A 13,204-nucleotide genomic window follows, 5' to 3' on the forward strand; every position below is an offset into this window, starting at 1 on the left:
GTATTGATCCAATCTATATCTTCATTGGAATCAAATATCATAATGTTAAACGAATAATAAATATAACTCACTACATAAACTATTTGTTTTGAAGGCTGAAAATACAGTTTTTGCCAAAACGACATTACTTCCGGTGATAATGAAAATGTTAAATTAGTTCCATGAAATCATAAATGGCATCAGGCATCACATGGTGAAAATTTTATGAAAATCAAATAATAATTGACACTTTTATAGACCAAAAACCTTGAAAAGTGACTTGTAGACAATCGTCTATTTCCCTGCAACCATAAAAGTTAGGAACCATTTTGTGGTATCGGTATGATCGTATTAGTTCATTCTATTTGTTGATTGCAATCAAATGTCATAGATTTAAAAACATTACAAATCAGACTCATTTGAATAAAATATCTGTTTTGAAGGCTATAAATACAGTTTTTGCCCATATCACGCCATTTCCGGTGACACTGAAAATGTAAAATTGGATCCGCCCAGTCAAAAATGGCATTAGGCATCATATGGTGAAAAAAAAAAGAAAATCGGATTATAATTAACTCTTTTACAGGCAAAATAACGTGAAAAGAGACTCATGTAAAATTGCCTATTTCTCGGCAACTGTTAATATTAAAAACTAATTTTGACATACATTGTCATCGTATGGATTAATGCTACAGGTTCGTGAAAGTTGTGAAGAAATATTTTAAAATATGAAAAGCCTGAATGCATTGTAAATAGCTCATTTTTACACCTTTTTTTCAGGTTTAAATCAAAATAATGGAAATGCAAAACCGAAATAAAAAAAACCCCAAAAACAAAGCAAGACATATTTTGCATCTTTAGTATGAGCATTCATCTTGATCTATTAGATTTGTAAACATTAATATTTGCTTTTTAAAAGACCTTTTGACAAGTCAAAATTGAAGTTTTAGGCAAAATTACGTCACTTCCGGTGCCAACAGAAACTTTTATAGGTAGAAGTAAATTGAGAATTTGCACCAGGTGGGCTTTTCTTTTACACAAATCAGGCAATAAATAATTAACCCAGAACCCATACACTGAAATTTAAATGCGAAAAATCTTAAAAAGTGATCCTGACAAAATGGGTTATTTCTCGGCAAGGGAAGATGTTATAAACAATTTTGTGACACAAGACTATCGAATGGACTCTCGATAGAGAAAGTTAAAAAAAAAGTTGCGGTTAAGATTTCGAGATACAGGCGTCCAAAAACGCCCCAAATCAGAAAATACTTGATTTTCAGCATGTCATATTTTGCTGCTTGCTCATACTATCCGTATAAATTGGGCATCATACGACAGTCCATTCCCCGGGCCACTCAACGAAAGCTTAATTTGTTTAATCCATTGATATTGGACACAGAAATCGAGTTTTTCTCCAAAACACCCATTTTTTGAATTTTTTCCGAAATATCGGACATTATTTCGACTACTTCCGGTTTCCGGACCGTTGTTGAAATTGCTTTATGCAGCGGTCTGACTATATAGCTTTATGTTCCAGGACTTTCAGAAATATCGATTTATCCTTTCCCAAAAATATAAGGGTTGGGAAATGGGCAGAAAATTCGAACAAAATCGAAAAATAAAGGGCGATAACTCGGAATGAAACTTATATTTCTGGAATCGGATTGTCTTCAGGTATCCAAAAATGTAGGTCAAATTTGAAAATTTTGAAAAATAACAAAAATTGTCTCGTAAACAACGTATTTTCAAAATTAGAACGACAAAAGCCATAGATGAATGTTCGAAATTGAAAAATGTGAGATAGCCATTATCTCGGAAAGGATTCTGGGTTTCCGAAAATGTCATTTGTTTGAAAATAGGTAAAGAATTGACGAAACCACGGTCAATTTTCAATATCGCGAAAAAAGTACAAAATTGGGTAACTTCCGGTATGCGCAGAAGTTTCAAAATTGTTTTAAGGAGTAACCACCACCTGGTTTCCCAATAGAATATTTGGTTCCAGATCGATATCTGTTTTCGATCATGGAGAAATAGGCTCCCGGGATAAATAATAATTATAATAACTAGACCTGCAAGCAGCACTGAACCGGCTTTCAGGAATCAGACAGGAAGTGTGTCATACAATAGCCCATTTATCGAGCTACCAAACGATACTTTAGATGTTTTGATCCGGTCACACCCGACGGTGAAATCCCGATTGTTGCAAGAGCACCGATTTTTTTTACTGTCTTTTTTTTTTAAATATCGAATATTTATTTGACTACTTCCTGTTTACGGATCATTATCGGGATAGATTTTTTTTACTGTATTTTTCTTTAAATATCGAATATTTATTTGACTACTTCCTGTTTACGGATCATTATCGGGATAGATTTAACAAGTGGTATGGGAACTTAATTTCCTGTACCAGTGGGTTTCAGAAAGATCCATTGGACAGTTTTACCTCCCTTATACCATTAGAAGCAGATTTACAGATATAACGATTTTTCGACTTCTTTTCAAAGATTGTGGCCCTTTTGGACCGTTTATACTATATTGAGGCTTTTAAATTTGGATTCACAACATAGACCACCGTTAGGACTCTAAGTAACAGAAGTTTAAGAAAGGAAATAAGAGAAGTTTTCGAAATAAAAGTGTCTGAATAGGCTCCAAAAAGGAAAATAATAGATTTTCAGCGTTCCATTATATATTGCCTAACCCGCGAATTTTTACCATTTAGATCTCATAAGATTGTCCATTGTTCGAACTATCCAATGACACTTTAGTTGTTTTGATTCAGTGAAATCTGGCGTAGTAATCACTTTTTTCGCAAGATCTCCATTTTTTTAATTTTTACGTTTTTTTTTTTCTCAAAATATCCGAAATTTTTTCGACTACTTCCGTTTTTTTTTATCATTGTCGGGATAGCTTTAACAAGTTGTTTGGTTACCTTACCTTCTGTACAAGAAGTTTCAGAATAATCCATTCAGCTGTTTTCCAAAGAAAGAAAATTAGAAGATCATTTTCAGTAATCTAAGGATTTTTCAACTTTTTTCCAAGATTAAGGCTCTTTTTGGACAACTTATGTTATTTCAATGCTTTTATTGTTGAACTCACGCCATAACCCACCCATAGGACTCTGCGTTTAAAAAGTTTCAGAAAAATCGGAGTTGTCGTTTTCGAGAAAAAGACGTCTAAAAAGGCTCCAAAAACGGAAAATACTAGATTTTCGGCGTACCACAATTTATTTTCTAACCATTGAAATCGTACCATTGAGATGCCATATAATAGTCCATTAATGGGGCCACACAACGAAATCTTAATCCGTTGAATCCATTGATACTGGACGGAGAAATCAAGTTTTTCCCCATAACACCCATTTTTTGCGTTTTTTTTCGAAATATCTATCATTATTTCGACTACTTCCAGTTTCCGGATCGTTGTTGAAATTGCTTTATGCAGCGGTCTGACTATATAGCTTTATGTTTCAGGACTTTCAGAAATATCGATTTATCCTTTCCAAAAAATATAAGGGTTGGGAAATGGGCAGAAAATCCGAAAAAAATCGAAAAATAAAGGGCGATAACTCGAAACGAAAATTATATTTCTGTAATTGGATGGTCTTCAGGTATCCAAAAATGTAGGTCAAATTTGAAAATTTTGAAAAATAACAAAAATTGTTAAACAAAATTTTTCATTTTTCGAACGCTAAAAGTCAGCGATGAAGTTTCGAAATTTCGAAATTTTCAACTGCTATCGTCCGAGAAAAGATTCAGGGTTTCTGAAAATGTCATTTGTATGAAAATAGGTACAGAATTGACGAAGCTACGGCCGTTTGTTAATTTTTATGCACCGCACGAAATTCGGTCACTTCCGGTATGCGCTGAAGTTTCAAAATTGTTTTAAGGAGTAGCCACCACATGGTTTCCCAATAGAAAATTTGGTTCCAGATCGATATCTGTTTCCGATCATGGAGAAATAGGCTCCCGCGGAAAAAAATAATAATAACTAGACCTGCAAGCAGCACTGAACCGGCTTTCAGGAATCAGACAGGAAGTGTGTCATACAATAGCCTATTTATCGACCTACCAAACGATACTTTAGATGTTTTGATCCGGTCACACTCGACGGTGAAATCCCGATTGTTGCAAGAGCACCAATTTTTTTACTGTCTTTTTTTTTTAAAAATATCGAATATTTTTTTGACTACTTCCCGTTTACAGATCATTATCGGTATAGATTTAACAAGTGGTATGGGAACTTAACTTCCTGTACCAGAAGTTTCAGAAAGATCCATTGGACATTATACCATTAGAAGCAGATTTACAGATATAACGATTTTTCGACTTTTTTCAAAGATTGTGGCCCTTTTGGACCATTTATACTATATTGAGGCTTTTAAATTTGGATTCACACCATAGACCACCGTTAGGACTCTAAGTAACATAAGTTTAAGAAAGGAAATAAATAAGAGAAATAAAAGCGTCTGAATAGGCTCAAAAAAGGAAAATAATAGATTTTCAGCGTTCCATTATTTATTGCCTATCTCGCGAATTTTTACCATTTAGATGTCATAAGATCGTCCATTGTTCAAACTATCCGATGAAACTTTAGTTGTTTTGATTCGGTGGAATCTGGCGTAGTAATCACTTTTTTTCGCAAGATCGCCATTTTTTTACTTTTTAGGGGTTTTTTTTCTCAAAATATCGGAAATTTTTTCGATTACTTCCGGTTTTTGGATCACTGTCGGGATAGCTTTAACAAGTTGTTTGGTTACCTTATCTTCTGTACAAGAAGTTTCAGAATAATCCATTCAGCTGTTTTCCAAAGAAAGAAAATTAGAAGATCATTTTCAGTAATTTAAGGATTTTTCAATTTTTTTCCAAGATTGAGGTTCTTTTTGGACCACTTATATTATTTCAATGCTTTTATTTTTGGACTCACGCCATAGTCCACTCAAAATGCTCCAAAACGGAAAATACTAGATTTTCGGCGTACCATAATTTATTTTCTAGCCATCTAAATCGTATCATTCAGATGTCATATGATAGTCCATTAATGGGGCTATCTAGCGATACTTTAGTTCTTTTGGTCCGGTAACATCTGATGGAGAAATCAAGTTTTTCGCAAGAGCGCTATTTTTTAAAACCTTTTTTCTTCATTTTTTGAATACTTCCGGTATGGAGATTATTGTCGGGATAGTTTTAATAACCGGATTGGCTTATCAAATCGCCACAGGGGTATGTAATAATATATTACATTGTCTGATCAGATAAAATGTCCCTGGGAAATCCTAAGTTCAATAGTGCCAAAAATGCAAAAATGTCAATATATCGAAAATTAAATTTAAATATTTCAATACATATTATACATCGTTAGAATCGTAATTAGGTCAGCTATCTGAATGTGTAACTTTTTTGTAAAAAATTGTTTGAAATATAAAGTAATAGAGCATTTTCCAAAATTTCACGATTTTTCAACTTTTTTCGATTTTCAGTACGTTATTTTACCTATTCCAGACATTTCAATGTCTTATTGGATTGATTCATGCACAAGACTACCGGAGGGACTCTCGATAGGGAAAGTTGAAGAAAAATCCCTGGAGCCGTTTTCGAGATACAGGCGTCCAAAAACGCTAAAAATCAGAAAATACTTGATTTTCAGTGTCATATTTTGCTGCTTGGTCATAGTATCCGTATAAATTGGGCATCATACGACAGTCCATTCCTCGGGCCACTCAACGAAAGCTTAATTTGTTTCATCCATTGATACTGGAAGGAGAAATCGAGTTTTTCCCCAAAACACCCATTTTTTGCGTTTTTTTTCGAAATATCTTTCATTATTTCGACTACTTCCGGTTTCCGGATCGTTGTTGAAATTGCTTTATGCAGCGGTCTGACTATATAGTTTTATGTTCCAGGACTTTCAGAAATATCGATTTATCCTTTCCCAAAAATATAAGGCTTGGGAAATGGGCAGAAAATTCGAAAAAAATCGAAAAATAAAGGGCAACAACTCGGAATGAAACTTATATTTCTGGAATCGGATGGTCTTCAGGTATCCAAAAATGTAGGTCAAATTTGAAAATTTTCAAAAATAACAAAAATTGTCTCGTAAACAACGTATTTTCAAAATTCGAACGACAAAAGCCATAGAAGAATGTTCGAAATTGAAAAATGTGAGATAGTCATTATCTCGGAAAAGATTTGGGGTTTCCGAAAATGTCATTTGTTTGAAAATAGGTAAAGAATTGACGAAACTACGGCTGATTTTCAATTCCAGAAAAAAGTACAAAATTCGGTTACTTCCGGTATGCTCAGAAGTTTCGAAATTGTTTTATCAAGTAGCCACCACATGGTTTCCCAATAGAAAATTTGGTTCCAGATCGATATCTGTTTTCGATCATGGAGAAATAGGCTCCCGCGGAAAAAAATAATAATAATTTTAGTAAAAACAATAGTCTTTCAGACAAAAGTCTGAAAGCCTAATAATATTAATCTTAGTAATAACAATAGTCTTTCACCGAAGGTGAAAGCCTAATAATAATTTTAACAAAAACAATAGTGTTTCACACAAGCTACGCAGTGTGAAACCCTAATAATAATCTTAACAAAAACAATAAGCTTTCATATGCTTAATAATAATAATTTTAGTAAAAACAATAGTCTTTCAGACAAAAGTCTGAAAGCCTAATAATAATCTTAACAAAAACAACAGTGTTTCACACAAGCTACGCAGTGTGAAACCCTAATAATAATCTTAACAAAAACAATAGTGTTTCACACAAGCTACGCAGTGTGAAACCCTAATAATCTTAACAAAAACAAAAGTGTTTCACACAAGCTAACTTAAATGAACTTCATGTTAACTTGAATAATTTTGCTTTCCGACGAGATAACGATGGCAATGCGATCATGTTCTACTGAGGCGCTCGGTGTTTTTTTGGCGCTGTTATTTTATGCATTTTATTACATATTTTGATGACATTCATTGTGGAGTGGGATTGCGCCCTAGAGTTGGAATCACTTCCTTCCTCAATCCCATGCAGAGCTTCTAGATCAAGTATTGTCTACACGAGGCCCTCGAAACACTGCAGTCAAGCTAGCTATCAGTTACTATCTCTGTTCAAGCTAGCAAAATGTTCATATCTCACAAATTCGAATAATATGCATAATACTTCTGTTTAGACATTGACATTTCTTTTAGCAAATATGAACTGAATTTGAAAAAAATAACCTGAATGAGATGTATTATTATTACAGTATAGAATATTGGTTTAGATGTATGGATCTAGATGGAGATGGTGTCATATCCATGTATGAAATGGAACAATTCTATGAGGAACAGATGCAGAAAATGGAGGAATTAGGAATTGAAAAGCTACCATTTGAAGATTGCTTGTGTCAGGTTGGATGACATACATAATTACTTAACTTTTCAACTCATCTATACAATTATATGCATTGTTCATTTGTATGAATTCAGTCATCAATAAACAACACTTTAATGATTTTATGGCTTACAATGTCTGGTGGGTTTTTATACGCCCTCATTGAAATGTGGTCGTATATTGTCGTCGGTCCGTCCATCCGATGGTCCGAAGTCCACAATTGCTCTAGAGGCTAAAGTTAATATCCGTTTAAGGCCATGAGACGAAGAAGCTTATTGATTTTCAGCGATTTCCGATAATTACTGCCAGAGTTATGGCCCTTGATCACATCAAAAAATCTTGTGGACGCTCTAGAGGCTAAAATTAATATCCGATTGACTTTAAATTTATACACAGTGTTTAAGATCATGAGGCGAAGAAACCTATTGATTTTCAGCAATTTCCAATAATTACTGCCAGAGTTATGGCCCTTGATCACTTCAATAAATCTTGTAGACGCTCTAAAAGGCTAAAGTTAATATCCGATTGACTTTAAATTTATACACAGTGTTTAAGGCCATGAGATAAAGAAGCCTATTGATTTTCAGCGATCTCCAAGAGTTACGGCCCTTGATTACTTCAAAAATTCTTGTGGACACTCTAGAGGCCAAAGTTAATATCCGATTGACGTTAAATTTATAAACAGTGTTTAAGGTCATGAGATGAAGAAGCCTATTGATTTTCAGCGATTTCTGATAATTACTGCCAGAGTAATGGCGCTTGATCACTTTGAAAAATCTTGTGGGTGCTCTAGAGGCTAAACTTAATATCTGATTGACTTTAAATTTATACACAGTGTTTAAGGTCATGAGACGAAGAAGTCTATTGATTTTCAGCGATTTCCGATAATTACTGCCAGAGTTATGGCCCTTGATCACTTCAATAAATCTTGTGGACGCTCTAAAGGCTAAAGTTAATATCTGATTGACTTTAAATTTATACACAGTGTTTGAGGTCATGAGAAGGGGAATCCAATTGATTTTCAAAGATTTCCGATAATTACTGCCCAAGTTATGGCCCTTGATCACTTTGAAAAATCTTGTGACGCTCTAGAGGCTAAAGTTATCATCTGATTGACTTCAGATTGATACACAGAGCTTAAGATCTTGACACGAACAAGTAAATTTTTATGACTTGAACAGCTAAATCCATGATATTAAAAGTTGTATACTAAGCATAAGCATGGGACAGAACTTTATAAAAACCAAACAAATTCTAATGGTTTTCTGACAATTACTTCATGAGTTGTGTTTTTCTCGTTCGTTATATATATTGCATTATGCTAATACACAGTATTTAATATACATTTATTATTATGTTTATAGGTTTATTCGTTTTCATGTATTTCTATATTTAAGTGTCTGTTTAATAGAGTCTACTTAACAACGAATGTATATATCACGTGAGACGCGTTACTACTGGAACGTGAGTGTTTTTCACACACACGCACACACGTGAGCGTTAACACTTGAGCTATCGAGACCAAGTTTTTACCTTGGACCCTCTGTTTACGTTTTATATAGTCAAGTTTTTAACTTGACGTTCTCCAGTTTTTATCGCTCTATTTTCAACTTTCCTGGGAGCGTCTTATTTTATGGTGCCAAAGCTTGTAAGTAGTCAATCTATCTGAATTATCCTTATATTTTTATAATTAGTTTAAACGAATGTAACAATCTATATATATATATCTGCTATGATATAATAAATGCTATTATTATAAATATTATTATAAAAGTTTGTTAAATTGATGTACATTATGTGATAATAGTCGTATTTTGTTCATGTTTCAGTGAACGAGAGAATTTGAGAGACCGAGAATTTATTTTCTAAATAAAACTGTATCAAGCTACAACACCATCGTTCCTTATTTTTACCTCCTCCCGGAAAGTACAGTTCAAAGCTAAAACCACTACTGAGGTCGGTCTAAAGCTGTTTACCAAGTTCCTGTCAATTCAACACTTGATGACCAAACCTGTTCCTGATTCGTAGTTTTTCACCATCTACAGAACCATCTTTACAAGACACACCATGAAAGAATCAAAACGATCTCGAACTTACAAGAAGATACCTTTTACACGCGAATTGCATAAATTACAATCACATTTGTCTGAACGTAGTCCAGAGGACACAAAAGTAAGTTTAGATAAACTGAAACATTTGTATAGAGAGCTAATGATAGCTTCTGAACGTTATGAAGATTCTCTACTAGATATCGATGATCCTGATAAATTTGATGAATTGTGTAGTGAATCTGATGCATATATATCAGAAATTCATGATAAGTATTGTACTGTTTTAGATCAGGCAAACACATTTTTAGAACCATTTTCGTTACTTAAAGAGTCAGAATCGCGTGTAATTAACCAAAGGGTAGTGATAGTACATATGTTAGTGAATCTGTTAATAAATCAGCTAGTTTAGATAGCAGTTTAACTGAATTAATAAAATTGTTACAATTGCCAAAGGTAGAACTCCAAATATTTGATGGCTCACCTAGTAAATATTATAAGTTTATCAATCAATTCAAACAATCTGTTGAAAATTTTACTGATGACCCTTTAACCAGACTTAACTTGCTTCAGCAATACTGTACAGGTAAAGCCGCTAAATTGATTTCTGCTTGCTCTAAGTCTTCTTCAGCTGAAGGATATTCTGAAGCCCTAGATATTCTAGAACAACGTTGCGGTAATCCTCATGTTATTTCTGAAGAGATCATTTCATCTCTAAGACTGGGTAAAGTTGTAAGAACTGCACGTGATTTGATGGCATTATCTGATTCTCTTCAGGAAGCTTATAGCACTCTTCTTCAATTACATAAACTTAATGAGGTGAGTTCCCAATCATTTTTTAAACATATCTTGAACAGAATTTCTATACGATCTGTTAAAGGTAAATGGAGAAATCTTGCTGCTGATGTATTTGACAAAAAAAATGAATATCCCTATTTCCCTGACTTTGTCGACTTTATCTTTAAGGAAGCAAAACATTTGAATGATCCTGTCTATGGATTAGATGTGTTCAAGTCCGATCCTGTCAGCAATAGCTATAAAAAGTCTTATTGCTCAGCCACTTCCGTGTCGTGTCCATCTTGCAAGGAAGAACACGTTTTGTTGAAATGTCCTACTTTTAAAAGGTTGTCAGTTGATTCTAGACGAGCGTTCGTTGAAGCGCATAACCTTTGTAATCTTTGTCTTGGAGGTCATGTTGATACCTGTAAGAGTAATTATAAGTGTTCAAAATGTAAACAAAGGCATTCGTATTTACTTCATCAAGAATCCACACGAGACTTGCCGGTGTCTGTTAATTTGTTGAACCACAGCTCGTCTATCTTGCCACTCATCCCTGTTATTGTAGACGGCAGCTACAAGGCCCATGCATTAGTCGATTCCGGCGCAACGGACAGTTTTTGTACGCAACGAGTGTTAAATTATTTTGCCGGCAAACTTGAAGTTATAAAAGTCAGGTTTCCTTTGGACACTGTTACTGGTGTATGCACAAAAGAAAAGAAAGTTGTCAAACGGCTATCACTTTCTTCTCTATCTAATGGGGACACATTGCAGATGTTTAATTTGGCCGTGATTGATCATATTCCCGTCAATAATGCTAAAATTGATGTTTCTCTTTACCCACATTTACAAGATATTCCAGGTTTATGTCTTGGGGGGTAATGTTAATGTAGATGTATTAATTGGTCAAGATCACAGTGAAGCATTGTTACCTTTGGATGTTGTTTCGGGTAAAAAAGGGAAACCCTTTGCTTGTAAATACTTACTTGGTTGGGCTGTGTGTGGGTCAGTAAACTTTCCCAGTGTAACACCCCATAAGGCCATCAGTAATTTCATTACTTCTACTCACGTCCCATACCCTACGTCTTCAAAATCTCAGGAGAGTCTGGATCTTTTGTGGAATGAAGAACTTCAAGACTTGAACAATTCGTGCTTGTCAGTTGAAGATAAATTTGTTTTATATTTTTGGGACAAAGAGATTTTCCTCAATGAATCTAATCATTATGTGATTCCTATACCTTTCAGGTCTAACTCTGTCATTCCAGATGATAGATATATTGCTGAATATTGTTTGAATAATTTATTCAAAAGTCTTTCAAGGAAAAGCACGTATCAAAGGTATGATCTAGAAATCAATAAGTTGATAAAATCAGGTTTTGCTGAACCTACAAATTTAATTTCTAGCGACCCGACATGGTATCTTCCTCACCATGCTGTTGTAACGGACAAGAAACCCGACAAGGTTCGTGTCGTATACGACTGTGCAGCTAAGTATGAAGGCGAGTCCTTAAATGATAAATGTTATCAAGGACCTGATCTTGTCAATAAATTATTGCACGTTCTACCCCGTTTCTGCGAACACTCTTATGCAGTCTGTGCCGACGTTGAGTGCATGTATTTTCAGGTCATCATCCCGCCTCAGCAGTGCGATTGTTTACGTTTTCTCTGGTTTGACACTTTAAATCAAATCACCACTTATCGTATGACAGTTCATGTTTTTGGAGGTGTCTGGTGCGCATCTAGTTCTACGTACGCCTTACGTCGTACTGCTTACGATGATCCGTTCGTTAACCCTCTCATTAAGGACGTCATTTTAAATTCCTTTTATGTCAACGATATGCTTCGATCTACTCCTACCGTTGAAGAACTTTCTCTAGTCATTGAGGGCTCCAAATGTGAATTGGCCAAAGGTGGTTTCAATCTCACAAAGTTCATTACGAACGAAGAGGGTACCTATGACCCGATACCTATGGACGATAGGGCTAAGGAATCCAAAATATTTGAAAATACAATAACTAAAACATTGGGTATACGCTGGAACGTCAATGATGATTTCTTTTATTTTTCATGCAATTTCTCTTCGGGGGATGAGATTTTAACGCGAAGGAAAATGTTGAAAATGGTTGCATCCATTTATGACCCTTTAGGCTTAATAAATCCGCTTACTGTTAGGGGCAGGATTCTCTTACAAGATGCCACGAAAAATAGTTTGTCTTGGGATGATGAAGTTTCCCACAATATATGCGCTAAGTGGAATAACTGGTTGTTTGATCTTCGTTCTTTGAATACTGTTTCCTTCAGAAGGTGTATTAAACCTAAAGAGTTCAATAACGCCTTACCGTATTTGAACTTCATCATTTCTCGGATTCTAGTGAGTCAGCTTACGGATGTGTTTCATACTTGCGTTGTGTTAATCATGACGGTAAGATACATACTGCATTAATTCTGTCCAAAGGTAGAGTAACCCCGATTAGGACAATTACTATTCCTAGACTGGAATTGCAGGCCGCAGTTTTAGCTGTTAAAATGGACGAGGTCCTCAGAAATCAGCTAACGCTTTCTTTAAACGAATCAACTTTCTGGATTGATAGTAATATTGTTTTACAATATATAAATTCTGACACTGGTAGGTTTAAAACATTTGTTGCTAATCGCGTCAGTGCCATTAGATCACTCACTAATACACATCAATGGAGACACATCAATGGCGATGGAAATCCTGCAGATATTATTACTCGCGGTGTATCTAATTTATCTTCAATGCGAGAATGGTTTTCTGGTCCAAGTTTTCTTAATTTTCATAGATGTTATTGGTCTGAGTGTATTATCTCACGAAAAGTCCGATTGGCGTAGACTATGTAAAGCTGTTGCTTGGCTTACTCGAGCCAAAACTTTTCTTCTCAAGCGAACAGTCACATGTCAGCTTTCTGCTTCATGTCTTCAAAACGCCGAAATTTTGATCATTAAAACTTTTCAGAGCATTTCCTATGAGTCAGAGGTAGACTCACTTGGGAAAGGTAAATCTGTAAAG

At 34.8% G+C, this 13,204-nt stretch overlaps 1 protein-coding gene across 7 annotated transcripts in view; it reads left to right on the top strand.

The window, feature by feature from the left end:
- Window positions 1-13,204, top strand: part of LOC126808777 (serine/threonine-protein phosphatase 2A regulatory subunit B'' subunit beta) — a 281,556-nt gene that overhangs the window by 203,525 nt on the left and 64,827 nt on the right. For all 7 annotated transcript variants that reach the window (XM_050533746.2, XM_056101922.1, XM_050533748.2 and 4 more), the window contains one exon: window positions 7,221-7,365. In XM_050533746.2, coding sequence (XP_050389703.1) covers window positions 7,221-7,365 — 145 coding nt within the window. The remainder of the gene's footprint in view (window positions 1-7,220; window positions 7,366-13,204) is intronic.

Source organism: Patella vulgata, chromosome 1 (assembly GCF_932274485.2).
Source record: "Patella vulgata chromosome 1, xgPatVulg1.2, whole genome shotgun sequence".
Lineage (NCBI taxonomy): Eukaryota > Metazoa > Mollusca > Gastropoda > Patellidae > Patella > Patella vulgata.